Source organism: Callithrix jacchus, chromosome 20 (assembly GCF_049354715.1).
Source record: "Callithrix jacchus isolate 240 chromosome 20, calJac240_pri, whole genome shotgun sequence".
In the NCBI taxonomy this organism is placed as follows: domain Eukaryota; kingdom Metazoa; phylum Chordata; class Mammalia; order Primates; family Cebidae; genus Callithrix; species Callithrix jacchus.
The window spans coordinates 33,750,894-33,771,943 of NC_133521.1; the positions used below are offsets into that span (position 1 = coordinate 33,750,894).

The 21,050-nt window shown below is 37.8% G+C and overlaps 1 protein-coding gene across 4 annotated transcripts in view; it reads left to right on the forward strand.

Moving 5' to 3' along the window:
- The window catches only part of CNTNAP4 (contactin associated protein family member 4), a 288,212-nt gene that overhangs the window by 78,169 nt on the left and 188,993 nt on the right, over positions 1 to 21,050 (forward strand). For all 4 annotated transcript variants that reach the window (XM_002761181.6, XM_078358379.1, XM_078358378.1 and 1 more), the window contains exon 3: positions 4,475 to 4,668. In XM_002761181.6, coding sequence (XP_002761227.1) covers positions 4,475 to 4,668 — 194 coding nt within the window. The remainder of the gene's footprint in view (positions 1 to 4,474; positions 4,669 to 21,050) is intronic.

The following is a 21,050-nucleotide window of genomic DNA, read 5'->3' on the forward strand; positions in this document are numbered from 1 at the left end:
CCGTCTCAAAAAAAAAAAAAAAAAAAAAAAAAAGAAAGAAAAGAAAAAGAAATGTTTCCATTTGAATAGATTTATGACACTTTATTACACCAAGTCTCAGTAACAAGGTTAAGGCAGGAGAAAGAGGATGGTGGAACAGGGAGAGGAAACCTGCAGATGGGAAAAAATGTGAACTGGTGGGGGCATGATTCTTGTTTTTGTTTTGTGGGTAAATTATCAGTAACCATGGAAGAGATGGGGTTATGAAAAGATGGTCTTTAGTTTCATAAGAATTGATTTATTATGATATTGAATATATTGACATACTAAAATCATGAGGCTAAATAACACATTAACTAGCAGCTGAAAGGTTTTGTTAATAAACTAAACAAATCATTACATTTTATTTTATAGTCAGACAGAGTTTAAAATGTGCTGGAGTTAGTCATTGCCTTCTTCATTAAAAAAGTAAATATGGCAATAGTGTGTTTCTGAGGGCTGTGTGGTTTGGTGGTGGCCGTACGGCTGGTGGTCTAACCTCAGCTATAGTTATGTTTGTATTTCATGCCACTGGTGTCCCTTCCTGTCATCATAGGTTGGCAAAAAAAAAAAAAAAAAAAATTCTGCAAAGAATAATCAGTTTATCTCTACTGGTCTGTCTGTCTAGCTTCCATTTTACTATTTAGTATTTGTCTTAAAATTGGAACAAGCCTACCTCTCTATCACACACTAATACCATGTGCATCTGCAGAGCTGCACAACTTAAAACCTGGTACGGATATTTGGATTCCCTGTGGCCAACTTATCTGGCTGAAATTACTTGGTATAGCCTAGAAGCATCTGAATTTCCATTACTTTATCAGTGTACCTCATTAATGATATAGCTTAATTTGCATACCAGTAGTACCTTTTCACCACAGGTAAGAGATTGAAATGTTCAAGGTCAATTAACTGTGAATGTTTCAAGTTGGCTGGTGCAGCTGTAACTGTGAGCAGCGCTGTGAAGAGGGAACGGTCAGTGAGGGGTTCCTCTTTCTCGTGTTGAGAATTGATGATCCGATTTTAACTCTCTAGAAACACACCAATTCTTTTTTCCTTGCTGTGTTTCTGTCATGTGCCTGCTTTTTAAAACACTGGCCTATAGATGCATGAAAATGCAAGAGAAATACTATGAAATGCTGGATTTTAGAAAAACATGTTCTCATTACAGGCCTTAGACCATTATCATTAACTAGAATGGGAAAGAGGCAAATTAATCAGTATTTTCTCAGAGGAATTGGCTGATACAGATGCAATTCCATATGTGGGATTACCGGGCTGAGATGGTGGCATTCTAGGGGCACTTCATTCACCCTCCTAACTTTTCCTTGTAAAAAAAAATGACAGAAATAGAGATACACAGTTGCAGCAATAAGAGAATTAAAGATGCTTCAATTTCCAAAGTTTTGACAGGGCCTGGAGGGAAAGAGTTAGAGTAGATAGGACAGTGGAGGGAAATTCTCATCCACGTGCCATGTCCATCATGTACCTATACTTGAAAGACATGGTCCATCGTTAACTACAGGGAGGGAAGTTGACCCTTCTGCCTGGTAGCTTAATCCTGAGTTTCCCTGACCTCCATTAGCATCAGTGAGTTTTTTCTACATCCACTGGGAACCATAGATTCCCACGTTTGCATCCTGACACTATGAAAGGAACTGCCGTGTCCTAGTTAAGGGTATTGTGCCTCTTGCCTTCTCCATGGATGAGGGCGAAGCGTTCAGACTTTTTGAATCTAACACACCATGTACTACTTAGATTGCACTGAGAATTAATTAGCAAGGCCTTCACAAAGTGCCTGACACGAAGGACTCCCTTGATCAGCAAATGTTAAGTAATACAGTATTAGAATAAGGGGAGGAGGATGGATGGTGTTTCATCACATCCTGAAAAATGAAGGATGGAGGAAGCATTGATTCAGATTTTAAAATAACACCATGAGAGCAGTTCCTGCAGAGTTCAAGAACTCCCCAAGCTATTTGTGGCAGGGTGCTATTTAAAGTGTGCCTCAGATCATTCAAGAACAAACTCCATATAAATAACAATCTGCAAGGGTAGAAAGTGCCCTTCTTGGACAGCATTGCCGTGCCAAACAAATGACTCCAAGACACCCAGGGCCCATGTCTATGTAACAAGCCCTCTTGCTTAAAAGATGAGAATATTCTACTTGACAAGCATAAAGGTAGATAATATTGGCGTACAAAGAAAGTGCACCCAACATCACAGGTTCTTTAAGAACAAATACAGAGAAAATTAAAAACACATAAACAAAAATTGTAGTATGTGAAAAATTTCTGGATCCAAAAAAGAGAAAGAGCACTGTACTTTTGACATATGGAGTGGAATACACTTTTGAACAATGATTCACTTTAAGAAAGATGGAAATTTGATGATGTATCTAGTTCTAAAGACAATAGAGTAAGAAACAGGGATTATACCGGAATGCAAGTAGTAGTTAGTGTGATGCCATCAAGAGAGGACCTTGTTGTAATATAATGTTTGAAAATAATTTCAACTTTTATTTTAGATTAAGGGGTACATGTGCAATTTGTTGCAATATAAACTTTTAAAATGCTGCTTTGACCCACTTTTGAAGCCCTGGCTAGGACTGGTCAGTTTCCTTTCTTAGCAGCTGGTTATGTCCTACTCCAACCACTTTCTTTATTAGGTTCTCACTCTTTGGGGTCACTAAGCATCATTGCTGGGACAGGTGCCAGACAACTAGGGGTGTCCCAGTGCCTCTTAGATAAATTGTTCAAATTAGCCAATTCATAGGAAGCCCACCTGTATGACACGCCTAGCTAGCTAACCCTACCCCGCTTGTCATACAGAAGCTGCCTCCAGCAGCTCTAGTTTGCCCTTATCCTGTCCCCTGGTGCAGCCCCCTGTGCTCCTGCCTGGAGTCTTCTCCTGTTCGTAGTTGTAAGTAGCAGAGTTCTGCCATTCATCTTATGCTACATTCTACCATCAAAATAATCTTGAAGTCTTATAAAGCAGTTGTCAACACAGGTGTGTCCCTTCAGATCTTACAGTGACATATGCCCCTTCATAAAAACAAACATTTATTGAGCATTTCTTCGAATTAGGTCTTGTACTCAAGGTTTCACAAAGTGGATTATGTATGCCAAGAATAATGCTTGATTCAAAACTATATAAATTAATGGTCATCTATATCTAAAATTCCAGACCTTATTATCAGAGCCTCAAGGTGAGCAGCAGAAGGATAGGGGAAAGAAAATGTGCTAACACTGTTATTTGGGGTGTTATATAATTGATGTTGCATTTTAATAGACATTAATTGTTAGAAAAACACGGATTTCAGAAATAGGATCAAACACTATTTCATAACATCTACAATTATTATATGTTACTTATAATCAGCAATGTTAAATAATTCTGCAAATAATTCTGCAAATTATTATATTAAAGTGGAAGAATGAAGCATCTTAAGATATATAGGAGTCACATCTGTACTGTTTTGGTGTGTGCTAGATAAAATATAACCCAGTCAATTATGCTCCACACATTACTTCCTTGAACATACATCAAACTTCTATTTTTTACTTCTGAGTGATCAAGCACAGCTTGCTCTATGATTTCCTTGGTTCTCTTTCCCTCCATCTTCTCACACACCAACTTCCCCCTACATAGGATAGAACCAGTGGTGTGTTGACAAACTAACTGGGTGGGGGAAGGTGCTTATTTTGCAGAGTTTGCAATTTCCATGGTTTAAACAGTCCCATCATGGCTGGCTGCAAAGATGGTCATGTTTAATAACTCGCTTGCAAAGTTGAAAATGTAATGATTGTCTCTCATAAACTGCTGGGAACGAGCTCCAGACCACCACTGGATAGAGCATCTTTGTTGCGTTATTTTCTCCTGCTCATCCTCCATCATTACTGTTGTTTCCGACATGGTTTTCCATATCTGTCCCTCCCAAAGAATGTAAACATCTGAGGGTAGGAACTATTTCTTGACTTTTGTTTTCCCTCGGACTTAACAATGTATTCCCTTCTCTGAGTCTAAAATTGATCAAAAGTAAATTTTTAGTTCCATCATAGCTTGAAGTTATTTTCTTACATCCAGTCCTGGGGAAAGGGGTAGGAGAGCAGACCATTACCCAGTGATGCATGTGTGCAGCAGACATGGTAGTCCCCAGTCTTGGCGGTAATGCTCACTTGTCAGATTCAGCACGTTAAACATTCAGCAAGACTCCTAGTTCTCTAAGTTTTAGGAGGCTATAAAACCTAGAAATGAACACAATTAATTAACATAGACATCATACACTTACACTAAATTCTTCTCTATATTTTTCTACAATTATAAGAAGTTTGATATTTTGGAAATCTAAGTTCCATAGAGAAATACAGTCTTGCTGGCATTTCTGCCTTACTATCATAGATTTTTAACTAACTTCTCTTTCCCAATTTTCTCTTGTTTCTACTTTTAATAAAAGGAGCTGGTGGCTGGTCTCCACTTGTGTCTAACAAATACCAGTGGTTGCAGATTGACCTTGGAGAAAGAATGGAGGTTACCGCTGTGGCGACTCAAGGGGGTTATGGGAGCTCCAACTGGGTGATCAGCTACCTCCTGATGTTCAGTGATAGTGGCTGGAATTGGAAACAGTATCGCCAAGAGGACAGCATCTGGGTATGTTCTTTAACAAAAGATATCGTTTCTCAGGGAAAGAAGTATAGTCAGTACTGCATCTTGTTTGCCAATCTCTTAAATTAAGTAGAAATACAGAATCTTCAGACTTAAGTTGAAAACTTTTTCCAAAAGAAAATATGGTAAATATTCATTTTCTAATACATTTTATGGTAAATTTTGAGAATACGAAGAATAAATTTATTTTACAGGGTTCTCAAAAATTGGAAAAAACAAACCCCTATTAGTCCATTAAGTAGTGTGGGGGTCTAAGAAATAAATAAGACTTGGGTAAAAAGTTGCTTTCTTCAAAAACATAATAGTCTTGCATTGTTATTTATTTATTTATGAGACAGAGTCTTACTCTGTTGCCCAGGCTGAAGTGCAGTGGCGTGATCTTGGCTCACTGCAACCGCTGCCTCCCTGGTTCAAGCAATCCTCCTGCCTCAGCCTCCTAAGTAGCTTGGATTATAGACACCTACCACCACATATGGCTGATTTTTGTGTTTTTAGTAGAGACGGGGTTTCACCATATTGGCCAGGCTGGTTTCAAACTCCTGGCCTCAAGCAGTCCACCCTGCCTTGGTGTCCCAAAGTGCTGGCATTACAGGTGTGAGCCACTGAGCCCAACCTGCCTTGTCTTTATTTAAAGTTAGTAAAAATAATTTATTCCTTTTATTTCTACTGAAAACAGATTTTTGAAACCCTGTTTCTTTCTCTGGTATATGGGAACATATATATAAAAAATACATGGAGTCGTATATGTGTATATATGCATACACATATGTACATATGTATGATGTATGCATAAACCCTTCTCTAGTCTCTGTAAAGTGTGTAAGTGTGTAAATTGCTGTGCATTGTAAACAGTGGTGAAGCTCCTGTAAGAGGGAGACTGGGAAAGAGGCACTTTGTGATAAAGTGGGTGATATTTGTAGTTGATTGATAAATAAACCTGGATATGGCATATAAACCCATGACAGAAGAAGGAAGCTAAAGGAAGTTTGTTTAATGACAAAGAAAAGACTTCGTTCTTAGTGCAGAAAAGAATTTGTTTGGATCTTTTGTGGGCCAAGAACAACACACTGCAATCAAAGAACTATTTTTCCTTCTCTGGCTGAGCTTCTGGAACCAGAGAAAATGGGTTACTTAATGAAGCATCATTCTTAGCACACAGATAATTTGGAAGCCTATTTGGGCACATAATGATAATTTTCTTTGACCAGTCAATTGCTTCTTTTTTGAAAGTTCTTAGAACTCCGTTATACATTATAAACTCATTGAAGAAATGGACCGTGATTTGCTCACCTTTGTATCTTTAAAGCTCTTGGTGGCTGTTCAATCTATGCTTATTGATGTAAATTGAAATGAAAGAAGTAGCCTTGCTCTTTCTCTAGAGGGCACAACAGTGGGACCAGAAGAAGTTGCCTATAAGCACTTTTAAGAAAGGCTGTTTCAAATCCAAAGCAAGTTGAAGCTGTAAGAGTAAAAACAAGCAAACAAAACAAAACACACGCACACACAGACACCAAAACTCCAAACAGTGGGTATTACGGTTCAGTTAATTCCATGAAAACCATTCAAACTTGGGATAAAATAAACAGTAATTATGAACCAATAACAGTAAAAACTTAATGAGATATTTATTTAACTAGATGTTTGGGTTTTCTTCCACTCTTTTTTGAATTAAGCACTGGAATTTAAACTAGATAAGTAGTGGCTAATGCATACTAATGTTTAGGTATGTTAATTAAAATGTGTTTTTTTAAAGTGATCAATCAATCAGAAAAATGTTTTTCTGTTAAGCAAGCTTGGGGAAAGCCAAACCCGGCACTGCCGTTTGCCTTCTTTGCTTACTCCTATAAAAGTTGAGGCACTCATGGTGAAATGGTGGCATGAATGATATCCTTACTAATCCAAACCAATACAAATAAAAACATGGCATCTATCATAATCCTGTTAAGGTAACATTGCTTTCTAGACCCTACTTTGTTGATTTACTCAGTGTCTTCCCCCTCTTGAGTGTAAGCTCTGTAAATACGGTACCTTGCGACCTTTCATCTCAGTATCCCCAAAGTGTAACAGCATCTGGCATGTCGCAGTCATATATTAAATATTTATTGAAGGAATGAGTGAATAAAATGCACTTTCTTGTAGGATACTATTCTGATCACTCTAAAAGTGACTCCCACTTGCCCCCATAAGCCCTTCTTTTTAGTACATTTATGCTGTACCAATTTAATATATCAAGATGGCACATTTTTCTTTTTCCTATAAAGTTTGAACTTTTTTATGGATGAGATTTTCTTCTTCTGATCTTAACTTTTCTGGCATCCAACATCCAGTATGGCACATGACTTTTGTTGAGTAAATTGGTAAAAGAACCAATAAATGAATGGATTTGAATATGTCAATCTGCTAATCTGTGCTTATCTTTGTCCAAATTTCTGGAAGATTTCAAAAGAGTTTATGTTAACATCACTGAAGAAGGCTGGGTGTGGTGGCTCACACCTGTAATCCCAGCACTTTGGGAGGCTGAGGCGGGAGGATCACTTGAGGCCAGGAGTTTGAGACCAGCCTGAGCCACATGGTGAAACCCTGTCAGTACTAAAAATACAAAAAAGTTAGCCGAGCATGGTGACATGCACATGTAATCCCAGCTACTCGGGAGGCTGAGGTGTTAGTAGGATCACTGGAACCTGGGAGGCAGAGGTAGCAGTGAGCTGAGATTGCACCACTGCACTCCAGCCTGGGTGACAAGAGCGAGATTCCATTTCAAAAACAAAGAAACAAAAAAAACCACAACAACTAAGTCATTGAAGAGATCAGTATTGTCAGGGCAAACCAAAGAAAGATTCAGAGGAGCATGCAAATATTAGGTACAGATTCCTAAGGATTTGGAAATGGACGGAATATGGAAATCATTTTAAGCTAAATTTGTCAAAGAAGAAGTAAGGCTTACATAGGTCTGGAAGAAAGCATTATAGTTTAGATTATGGAAGGATTAAGGAGGCTACTTTATGAAGCTGGAAAGGTGTGAAAAAAACATGGACATTGGGAATATCCAGAGTTATGGTTCCCTGTGTAATAACTAGTGAGGTTACTGGTCAGCTTGGACTGTCAAGTTTTGGAAGGACTGGAAGATAATTTTGGATATGGCAAAGAAAGCTGACAGATAACTTTAAATATCAAGATCAAAGTTAAGACTTAGTGCAATAGGCACCATCACCACACATCACATAGCTAAGCTGTTGTGTAGATAGCCCCAAATCTCTGAAAGTATATGTATATGTGTGTATGTGTATATACGTGTATGTGTATATGTGTGTGTGTGTGTGTGTGTGTGTATATATATATATGTATGCATGTATCTGTATATATTTCCTGTTAGTCCTAGGTAGCTGCAAAGTTTTATTCTACTCCATAGTTACTCTGGTCCCACTCTAAAAGAAGGTCTCTCTTTCTCTCTCTGTGAATCACTAATTGCTGAAGCAGGAAAATTGATTTATGATGAATTGTGCCCTGACTCTTGACTTTTCTGCCTGGAAGAACACAGACCACTTCAATTTGCATGTTTTAAGCGGAAGAACAATTTCAAATTGATGTACTTCATAAGAAAGTTAACCCTTTGTTACATTTTACAAATGCATGTTTTCCAACTTTTTGTTTTCTGGCCCAGTTTTTGTAGATACTGGAGCGTGTATACCAATCATACAAAATATGCCAATTTCCTTTAAGAGCTTCGCAGTCTGTTCCAGATGGTACAAACAAGTCTATGAAAGACAGTTAGGAAACACATAAGGCCTTATACAAGCACGTGATAGAGAAAGAAAAGACGAGTATTATTGGTTTAGGAACAAACACAATAAAAACGATCAACATGGATCGAAATGTTGTGGGGAAGATTCTTAATTCTCCCCTCATTTGATCTTACTTCAAATGCCAGAGAGAACAATGACTTCTACGTATCTGAAATAATTAATAACATCCTCTGCCACTTCTTACAAATAATCCTTAAGAGGAAGAACAGAATATTTTACTCTCTGTACAGATCATTTAATAGAACTGCAAACTTGATAGAGATGTGATATTTTAAAATATTACACATTGAAATATTTCTTCAGTAAAAAATTTATAGTCCAATGTTCATAAAACATAATTTATGCAAAATATTCTGCTGAATGGCAAACACTTTATGAAAATTTAGAAAGTGTAAGCTACTAAGCTTTCTCCTCTCAGATTGAAAACAAAATTCCTCAACATCTGTGATAAAAAGACTCTTCGGTTTATTGTACATGATTGTAAAAGTAAACAGAAGGTATAATTTTCACTCACTTAAGAACAATTGCTGAGATATCATGAAATCAACATCTTAGAAATTATTTTAGGTAGATAACATGTGCAGGAACTTCACAGCCAAATTCTCCAAATCCTTTCTGATAAATGCCTAAGATTCTTTCACACTGCAGACTGCAAGGGCAATGAATGGGGTGGTACCAGTCATATAAATTAGGTAAATATGCTTGTTAAACACAAGAATAGTTTGCTTTATTTTAAAATAGACTTCAATTGTACTTGATTTTTCAAACAAAACCCCTTTATTCCATATCTGTAGTATCTGTTTTTTAACTGGAAGTATCTAGTGTCATGGTTCTGGATTTGGCTGGTGAAAGACATAGAGACCCTGTGGCAAGGTATAGTCAACTAGGCAGAAGTACCACCTGTCACAAAATATTCAGGTCATTATTATTACTGTGAATGATTGAGTTGTCAACTCTATAAGCCAGACAGGGTAGAAACACTGCTCACAAAGATTTCCACACGCATTTGTTTTAAGTCAAATAAATAAGTGCCTGAGGGTAGTTCAATAGAAAATTTGAGGAGGCAGAAGTACAGAAGAGATATATGCTATAGGGTAGGTGACTCTCCTTCTGAGTGGCATTTTTCCTTCTTTATGTTGAGCCCTTATTCTCTTGGCCTAAGCCTACAAGCAGCATTTGTGGTGATAGAAGGTGTAGCAGTACTAATGCCGTGTGTGTCAACATGTCAAGTTGTCAAACTTAATGCACTGCAATACTTGCCTCAGTACTTGGCAAAGGCCTAGAGAGTGCCTGAAGCTGCTTTTATCTTTCAAGACTCTGATCCAAAAAGATATTTTAATTGTAGTTTACATTATTAGTCTAAATCTTCAGAAACCTTCCTGTTTATATTTCTATTTAGCTACACATTCTCTAGCTTTTAAAGCTGACTAACCTGCTAAAGCATGGTTAAAAAGTGGCTGCATTTTTTTTTAAATTGTGGTTAAAAAACTTAACAGATTTTTAAGTGCACAGTGCAGTGTTGTGTTAACTATAAGTACAGTGTTTTATAGCAGATCTCTAGGACTCAATCATCTTGCTTAACTGAAACATTTATCTGTTGAATGATACCTCCTCATTTCACCCTTTTCCCATCTCCTGGCAACCACCGTTCAACTTTCTGCTTCTATAGATTCAACTATTTTAGATACATGTACCTCATATGAAAGTGGCAAAATGCATTATTTGTCCCTTTGTGACTGGCTTATTTCACTTAGCATAGTGTCCTCAAAGTTTATTTTTGTTGAATGAACTTTGAGGCAGTATGTCCTTCCTTCTTTTAAGGCTGAATAACATTCCATTGCATGTAAATACCACAATCTTAAAATCTGTTTGTTTGCCTGTGGACATGGAGATTGTTGCCCCGTCTTCACTATTGTAAATAATAATGCAGTGAGTGTGGGGGAACAGATACTCTTTGAGATCCTGATTTCAATTCTTTTGGATAAATACCTGGGATCAGGATTGCTGAGTCACATGGTATTTCTATTTTTAATTTTTGAGGAAGTTCCATACTGCATACTGTTTTCCATGGTGGTTGTACCATTTTACATTCCTACCAACAATGTGCTAGGGTTCTGATTTCTCCAAATTTTTGTCCACACTTGTTATATTTCACTTTCATTTTTTAAATGATAGATATCCTAACAGGTGTGAGGTGATATCTCATTGTGGTTTTGATTTGCATTTCCCTGATGGCTGGCAGTGTTGAGTATCTTTTTAGCTACCTGCTGGTTATGTGTATATCTTCTTTGGAGAACTGTCTGCTCAAGTCTTTTGCTCATATTAAAATCAGGGTGTTTTTACCTTATTTTTGCTATTGAGTTGAGGAAGTTATTGATATATTTTTACTATAGTATTATTATATGTTTAGCTTATACATACTAATAATAAATTATGTAAGAAGGAAATTTAAAACATAGTCTCATTTACAATACTATCAAAAAGAATAAAATAGGAATAAACTCTACCATGGGAGCAAAAGAGCTGTACACCAAAAACTACAAAACATGGCTGAAGGAAGTTAAACAAGAACCAAATAAATGAGAAGATTTTTGTGTTCATGGATTAGAACACTTAATATTGTTAAGCTATCCCTACTTCTCAAAGCAATCTATAGATCTAAGGCAATCCCTATCAAAATCCCAGTAGCATTTTGTTACAGAAAAAGAAAAAAAATCCTAACATTCATGTAAAACCAGACATTTATATAGAACCACATGCACTGTTTTGAATAGCCAAAACAATCTTGAAAAAGAACAAAGCTAGAGGCATCTCACCTCTGATTTCAAAATATATTACAAAGCTACAGTATGGCACTGGCATAAAGACAAACACTTAGACCAAGAAAACATAATAAAGCCTGGAAATAAACCCACACATTTACGGTCAACTGAGCTTCCATAAGGATGTCAAGGACAAACACAGGAACAGAAAACCATATAGCACGTATTCTTACTTACAAGTGGGAACACAGAGTGCATATGGAGATAAAGAAGGGATCAGCACACACCAGAAACTAACTGAGGATGGAGGGTAGGAGAAGGGTGAAGATCAACCTACCTATGAGGTACTATGCTTATGATGTGGGTCACAAAATAATCTGTACAGATAATTCCCATGACATACAATTTACCTATGTAACAAACCTGCACATGTACACCTGAACCTAAAACAGAAGTTAAAATAATAAGGAAGAAAAGAAGAATATACAACAGGGTGGCTCATACCTGTAAACCCAGCATTTTGGGAAGCTAAGGAGGAACGATCACTTGGGACCAGTTCAAGACCAATCTGGGCAATATAGCAAGACCCATGCTCTATTAAAGAAAAACAGACAATGGGGAATGGATAGTCTTAAAAAAATGGCTACTGGGAAAACTGGATGTCCACATGCAGAACAATGAAATTGGACCCTTATCTTTTTTTTTTTTTTTTTTGTAAGGGATGGAGTCTCACTCTGTTGCCCAGGCTGGAGTGCAGTGCCAGTGGTGCAATCCCAGTTCACTGCAACCTCCTTCTCCTGGCTTCAAGCAATTCTCCTGTCTCAGCCTCCTGAGTAACAGGGATTACAGGCATGTGCCACCACACCCAGCTAATTTTTATTTTTAGTAGAGATGGTATTTCACCACGTTAGCCAGGCTGGACTCAAACTGCTGACCTCAGGTGATCTGCCTGCCTTGGCCTCCCAAAGTGCTGGGATTACAGGCATGAGTCACCACACCTGGCCTGGACCCTTATCTTATGCCATATATAAAAATTAACTCAGAATGGGTTAAAGACTTAAATGGAAAATTTGAAACTATAAAACTGCTAGAAAAAAACCTATACAAACAACTTGATGATATTGGTCTCGGTAATGCATATTTAGATATGATATCCATAGCACAGACACCACAATAAAAAATAAACAAGTAGAACCACATGAACATAAACCTTCTGCATAGCAAAGTAACAATTAACAAAGTGAACAGGCATCCTAAAGAATTAGAGAAAAATTTGGAAACCATATATCTCATAGGGAGTTAGTATTAAAAAGCTTTGGGTTTTAAATATGACCTCAATCACAAATCAACACAGTTTGCTAGGCATCTTTTTCATTAAGTAGTGTTGATAGGTCAATTTCCTCTCTTTGTGCTTGTTCACATTCTACAGTAAGTTATGTTGGTCCTTTCTCCTAAGCTTCTGGAAGATGCATGTACAATATAAAAAAAAAAAAATATGGCCTGTAATCCCAGCACTTTGGGATGTTGGAGTGGGTGAATCACTTGAGGCCAGGAGTTTGAGATCAGCCTGGGCAGTATGATAAAATCCCATGTCTACTAAAAATACAAAAAAATATAAAAAAATACAAAAATAAAATCCCATATCTACTTAACATACAAAAATTAGTGTAGGGGCGCACACCTGTAATCCCAGCTACTCAGGAGGCTGAGGCATGAGAATTGCTTGAACCTGGGAGGCGGAGATTGCAGTGAGCTGATATCATGCCACTGCATTCCCACCTGGGCAACAGAGTGAGACTGTCTTAAAAAAAAAAAAAGTGTATTTGAACTCCTGTCAGCTGTAGATGCACACAGCAATGTGAGATAAATTGTGATATGGCTTCACAGTCTAAATTTGTAAGAAAGCAAAAAACTTATTTGAAGACAGGGACTAGAGTTAGCAGCGAATTTAGTATCTTTTCAGAGTGCACACCCCCATTCCAGTTTGTTTTCAAATCACCAATCTGAGAACAACATATTTCTGAAACACTTTAAAACTTGTATCTCACATTCTACCATGTGACAGCTCAATGACAACATCACTCCCTTTACCCTATTCCCGCTTATCATGGCTGTGATATGGTGTCTTAGACATCTGCTTTTTGGCTTGTTCTTTCCCCAGGAGGCTACATTTGGCATTTTTCCATCTTGGAAGCAATTCCGTCCCTTTGAAGTGTTTCTTCATTGTTCCTTAAGATCTAGTCAAAACTAATACATGCCATTCACTTTGCTAATTTTCCATCTTTAATTTTCAACTTTATTAACTATATTTTAAACAGAGAGATTAAAAAACATTTAATACTAGAAAGGAGAAACTAAGATTTGAAGTGGATACAATTATATTTCTTAAATAATCTAAGAGAATCATTGGGATAATTATTTTATAAAGGTAATTCATTAATGATTCTAACAAAAAATAATTTTTAAATTCTTAAGTTATCTTCCTATATATAAATAAGTGGACAATGCAAAAGGAATACGCACCTCATTCATAATAGAATCCAAACTAGAGTAGATTGGAAGTGGGGTTTATTCTTTATCGATTTGCATAATTTATCTTCAGGGAAACATGTATTCTGAAGCTACTCTTGGAGATCCAGATATGCTTTTTTTTTATTCTTAAGCCTTTTATTTTTTAATTTTTTGACTTTAATTTTTTTCTTTGTGCATTTGCATTTACCTTTTAAATTTCATGTCAAATTATTATACAAAATTTACTTTGCTGAAATTTTTAAAAACTTTTAGATTTAGGGATACATGCGCAGGTTTGTTACATAATTAAACGCATATTGTACGGATTATTTTGTCACCCAGGTACTAAGCCTCATACCCAATAGTTAATTTGTATAACCTGAGGAGCTTTATTTTTAATTTAATTTAAATTAATTTAATTTAATTATTTTTTAATTATACTTAAGTTTTGGGATACATGTGCAGAACGTGCAGGTATGTTACATAGGTATACACATGCCATGGTGGTTTGCTGCACCCATCAACCAGTCATCTACATTAGGTATTTCTCCTAATGCTATCCTTCCCCAGACGGGGTTTCACCATGTTGGCCAGGATGGTCTTGATCTCTTGACCTTGTGATCCACCCACCTCAGCCTCCCAAAGTGCTGGGATTACAGGTGTGAGCCACCGTGCCCAGCCTGATTACTAAATTTCACGGTGCATTCTAATTCTGGTACCTAGGGAGACTGTCTAGGGGTGGGAGCCCAGATTTTTAAATTAGGATTTTAAAAATATTCCCAAGTGATTTCAATTTGCTGCAAAGTGTGAGAAACACTGGGTTGCTCAGTAATCTTGACAACCAAGTACAGATTTTTAATTTAGTACAAAACATGCCAGCAGGATATCCATTCATCTTAGATTTTTCTGTACATTCTTTGAGTTAATGTTGCAAGAGGGATTTGGCTAAAGATAAGAGTAGGGAAAAAAGCTACAAAATAGGGATTAACTCTATTTTCCCAATAATAATGACTCAATTTTCTTAATATCCAAATCTCTGCTGTTTAGTACCGTAGCTACTAGTCATACGGGGTCACTGAAAAGGATTATAAATCATTCTCCTATAAAGATACCTGCATATGTATGTTTATTGCAGCGCTATTCACAATAGCAAAGACTTGGAACCAGCCAAAATTCCCATCAATGATAGATTGCATAAAGAACATGTAGCACATATATACCATGGAATGCTCTGCAGCCACAAAAAAGAATGAATTCATGTCCTTTGTGGGGACATGGATGAAGCTGGAAGGCCTAATTTTCAGCAAACTAATACAGGAACAGAAAACCAAACACTGCATGTTCTCACTTGTAAGTGAGAGTTGAACAGTGAGAATATATAGGCACAGAAAGGGGAATATCACACACTGGGGACTGTTGGGGGTTGGGGGCAAAGGGAGGGATAGCATTAAGAGAAATACCTAACGTGGATGACTGGTTGATGGGTGCAGGAAACCACCATGGCACATGTATACCTATGTAACAAACTTGCACATTCTGCACATGTATCCCAGAACTCAAGTAAACTTAAAAATAAATAAGTAAAACTAAATTAATTTAAATTACATTAAAAATAAAGCTCCTCAGTTTATACTAGCCCCATTTGAAGAGCTCAATAGCTATGTTAGACCAGTGGTTACTGGATTAGACAGAGCAGTTATGCAACACTTCCATCATCACAAAAGTTCTAGAACACAGTATAAGTATGAAACTTTCTAAAAAATTAATAATAAAAAGTAAATCCTAATATTTTTGTAACAAAAAGCCAGTATATAAACAGGCAGTTCACAGAAAGGAGAAAATGATATATAAATGTATAAAAGCGTCTTTTTTGTATATTGCAAAATAGAAATAACACATCCTAAAAGATGGGAATGAATGAAAATGTTTGAAACTGCAATATTTTAGACATTAGCTTCCAAAGTGTACAATATAATAAAATATGTTCTTTCATTTTAAGTTATTCATTTCATATAATAACTTTCCTTTAAAATTTTTAAGCCACTGCATCACACTCATGGTATTATGGTTACTGCTATTTAACACAAAATAGACAGGGTTTTGCAGAGAAATGGAACCAAGCATATACATACGATGGGAATAGGCTTATGTAATTATGGAGAGCAAGAAGTTCTACCATCTGCTGTCTTGTTAGCAGGACAACCAGGAAAGCTGGTTGTCTAATTTAGTCCAAGTCTGAAAACCCAAGGACAAGGAGCTCAGATGTCCAAAGGCAGAAAAACATGAATGCTTCAGCTCAAGAAGAGGGAGAGAAAGCCAGGTGCAGCAGATCGTGCCTGTAATGCCTGTACTTCAGAGGGCCAAGATGGGAGGATCACTTGAGCCCAGAAGCTCAAGACCAGCCTGAGCAACATGGTGAAACCCCATCTCTACAGAAGATACAAAAATTAACTGGATGTGCCAGTGCTTGCCTGTAGTCCCAGTTACTCAGGAGGCTGAGGCAGGAGAATCACTTTAGCCTGGGAGGCAGATGTTGCAGTGAACCGAGATTGTACCACTGCACTCCAGTCTGGGCAACAGAATGCGACCCTGTTTCAAAAAGAAAGAGTGAGAGTAAGAGAGAGAATGAATTTGCCCTTTCTTCTACTTTTTGTTCTATTGTAGCCTTCAATGGATTGGATTATATCTGCCTGCAATGGTGTGGGCAGGTCTCTTTACTCAGTCTACCAATTCAAATGCTAATCTCTTCTGGAGACACCCTCACAGACATACTCACGAATAATGTTTTGCCAGGTATCTGGGCACACCTTTACCCAGTCATGTGGAAATATCAAATTAACCGTCACATAAATAATAGTTATCTCCTACTTGTTTTATGATCATATCTAGTCACATTTACAATAGAATCAAGCATATTTTGCTTATCAGTATAAAGCATCATAACCTATTATTGTTCAGTATTTTAGTAGCAGTTTAAATACATATATAGCTGTGTGGGTTCCATATGTGCAGCATGTCATCTAAACTTTGAGTATACTCTGATAGAACAGGAAAAATAAAAGCCCTTAGTTCTGGTCCTAAATTGTCCGCTGAGCCAGTGCCCCATCAGAAAAACAAGGTACCCCAGGCCTATGAAACTGGGAGTCATTATAGGAAATTGGTTACAGGTGATGGAAAGGCTGAGCAGCCGAATGGTAAGATGATGAAGCAACTTAGAACTTAGCAACAGGAAGAAAACGCTACGCTCCTAGAGGGAAAAGGAGAAGCTGGTGTTCCAGAGCTCACAGGCTGGCGTTGCTGGTGCTAGAACTTCTGCAAGGACCGCCCCACAGAATTTTGGAAGTAGTGGGTATATAATGGGGCTAGAGCCTTGTAAAAGGCTCAGCCACTGCCACGTATCGGCCTGAGGCAGAGCAAGAGTGGGAAGAAATACCCTGGCTCCTCCTCTCCTTTCAGTTGCAGATATTTTTCAAGCACCCAGCTGGAAGCTCCTTTAAGACAGGAGGCCTGGTGCAGTGGCTCACGCCTGTAATCCCAGCGCTTTGGGAGGCCTAGGTGGGGGGATCACGAGGTCAAGAGATCGTAGACTATCCTGGCCAACATGGTGAAACCCCATCTCTACTAAAAAATGCAAAAAAAAAAAAAAAAAAAATTAGCTGGGCGTGGTAGCACGCGCCTGTGGTCCCAGCTACTCAGGAGGCTGAGGCGGAAGAATCGCTTGAACCCAGGAGGCGGAGGTTGTAGTGAGCCGAGATTGTGCCACTGCACTCCAGCCTGGCAACAGAGCAAGACTCCATCTCAAAAAAAAAAAAAAAAAAAAAAACCAGGAGCCTGGGACATGGTCCACTTCACTTTGCCCGCTAATATTTTAGGCCAGAGCAGGGAAAGGGTGATACGTCATTCTAAGTGAAGCTGAACAATGATCGGAACAGCCCCAAGAAGGTATGTTTACTAAGGACTAATTGCCTCTATGAGCTTCTTTTTCTTTGCTTATAGAAGAGGATGCAGGTAGAATCCAAGTACTTCCTGAGTGACTTCTCTTTCCCTTTCAGTTTTGAAATTGCATGCTTCCCTATCAACCCATGAAGAAAGCAGATGAATATTTTGATCCTGAGGAAACTAAGATTTAAGATAAGAGTTCCTCTAAATTGATGTTAACTAGTGCCACGTGTATAAAAGGTTACATTCAGCTCTCTTCTTTCCTGCCAACGTTTATGAGTGTGCAAAGCTAGCATATGAGTGTGCAAAGCTAGCAAGAACAATCTTTCCATGTATTGAAAGAAGAGAATCTATGAAAAATGCTGAATCATTGCTTTAGGGTCATTTTTGCCAGTAATCTACAGTAAGTAGAGCAATGCTCTCCTTAATAAATTTTCAATTCAGTTCTTTATTTGTCAAAATATGTGTTGTAGTTCAAAACACAGATTTGCTTTCTACATGGGAAGAAAAGAGCAATATTCTGGTTTTTTTCATGAAACATTTTTGCAGAGGAGCTCCAAGATTCACTGAATTGGACCAGGTATATTATGTATGTGCCTTAATACACATCTGTTGTCACCTTTATTTTATTTTTATGTTTTTAGCTGGATGTCACTGTCGCCCAGGCTGGAGAGCAGTGGTGCGATCTTCTCTCTCACCTCAACCTCCACCTCCCGGGTTTAAGTGACTACTGCCTCAGCCTCTACGGTAGCTGGGATTACAGGCTCATGCTACCAGCCTGGCTAATTTTTGTACTTTTAGTGGAGACAGGGTTTTACCATGTTGTCCAGGCTGGTATCGAACTCCTGACCTCAGGTGATCCGCTTGTGTCGGCCTCCCAAAGTGCTGGGATTACAGGTGTGAGCCACCACACCTGGCCTGTTGTCACTTCTGGGACGAGGTAGCAACACATGCAAAGGACAGCATATTATTAGGTTTTATTGACATGGTTTGCTTAGCTCCATTCAGTCCTAACCCTGGCATATGTCACTGATGGTTTCCTTGTGTACCACAGCTCCATGCTTGTTGCTAATGTGTGGTTTGGAAGAGATATTGATAATATTATTTTAGTATAAGGAAACACCTTTCATGATTACTTACTTCAAATCTGAAATACAATAATCTGATGTGCTTGCTGGTTTGCAGCACCGTGGTCAGTGTACAAACTGAGACTATGAGAGTGTGCATCTGATATTTCAGATAAATATGTAAAAGAAATGTTCTTAGTTATAAAAACCAGGACTTCAACTACATGGCTCCATTCGTCCATATTCCCAATTGCCTTTATAAGTCATACATCTAAATTGGCCTTGTCTAAGATTTTCTCTTTTTATTATTGCACTAAATTTACTTCTTTCGGAAATGTTCACAAAAAAATAATACTTTGGGTGACTTAGAAGAGCCATGGTTTAGGAAGGATTCAAATGTTAGGGCATTTGTCCAGAAGTAGCTGTAAATATGAAAGGAAAAAGCTGGCCAGATGTGGTGGCTCACGCCTGTAATCCCAGCACTTTGGGAGGCCAAGGAAGGCAGATCACCTGAGGTCAGGAGTTCAAGACTAGCCTGGCCAACATGGTGAAACCCTGTCTCTACTAAAAATACAAAAATTAGCCAGGTGTGGTGGGGGACAGCTGTAGTCCTATCTACTTGGAAGACTGAAGTGGGAGAATCCCTTGAACCTGGGAGGTGGAGATTGCAGTGAGCCACAATTACATCATTACACTCCAGCCTGGACGACAAGAGCGAAACTCCATCTCAAAAGAAAGAAAGAAAAAAAAAAAAAAGGAAGCAGGAAGCCAAAATGTTATTAACACATAGCTTACAGAATTGTGTCTATAAATCAGAGAGATAAGAGAGATGCAGTCCAAAATGGATCATATCTGACTCATGTCCAGCAAATACAATCTGCATTTGGCTTTGAATACCCATCTTTCATTTTGTGTTTTTTCATATTTCTCGTACAGAAAGGTTTTCTCCCTTTTGAAACCATGAACATTTTAAGTACCTAACAATAGGATTCTTTTTCAATAAGAGAGAGAGAAGAGAAAAATTGCTGGAGCAGTGAAAAGACATCCTCAGGGGGCAATCGCTTTATTACATTATGTTCAGAATCATCGTGAATTTGGGGTGGGCTGGAGAATATCAGTTTCAGAGAAAAAAAATATTCTATTTATTTTAGCAAGTCTGTGGAAAGTTACAGAAAATTATCCCAAGAGCTACCAAGCGATTATAGTAATAATTCCATCTTTATACTGTACCCTGACATAAAATGTAAACAAATTAATATATCACTTTGAAAATAAATTTCTGATTCTTAAATCAGAATAAATACATGAATTAATTAAGCTCACAGTGAAGGTGCTCATCTTAACCTTATGTGAACAATCATAGGAAAATAATGAAATTTATTGAGACTGGAAATAAATTGGTCTGTCCAGCCTTCTTGTTCTCATAAAATGAAATTCTTTGTATATATGTACACACAAACATTGAATTACCATATATACTACTCTCACTTTCTTAGTTTGCATTTTTCAAAATTTCTTTGTCTTTGAACATTGAATCCATCTAAGTTGAATGGAGTATGTACTTGGCTGTGGCACAATTTTTTTTAAGAAAAATTTTTGCCAAGAAGAAACTACTATTTGTATGATTTAAAGGCATATATTTGCTAGTGCAATGGCTCATTCCTGTAATCCCAGCACTTTTGGAGGCTGAGGCAGGGGGGTCACTTGAGATCAGAAGTTCGAGACCAGCCTGGCCAACATGGTAAAACCCCATCTCCACTAAAATTACAAAAATCAGCCAGGCATGGTGGCACGTGCCTGTAATCCCAGCTATTGGGGAGGCTGAGGCACGAGAATTACTTGAACTTGGGAGGCAGAGGTTGCAGTGAACTGAGATCATGCCACTGTACTCCAGCCTAGGTGACAGAGCGAGAGTCTATCTCCAAAAAAAAAAAAAAAAAAAAAGGCATGTATTTTTGAAATATATTCCTTCTATCTCATCCTACTTTTAACATTGCATAGGGCTTTGCATTGGAGTCTTTTGTCATGTAGGAAAACCTGTGCAACTTTTTATGTTGTACTATACTGTAGAACAAGGTTGGTTCTTGCCTCTGCTCCAGGAAAAGTCCTTGCGAATCCTCTTCTCTCTTCCATTGAACTCCCCATCCCAAGACTCCTGCATCACAAGTGTAGTACATGTGAGTAGTTCTAATAATCTGGGGCAACAGTAGCAAACACCATCACCACACTGTCTCATTTTCTGTAGGGAAGTTTACATTGGCTATATGGAAATAGCCTCCTTCTGT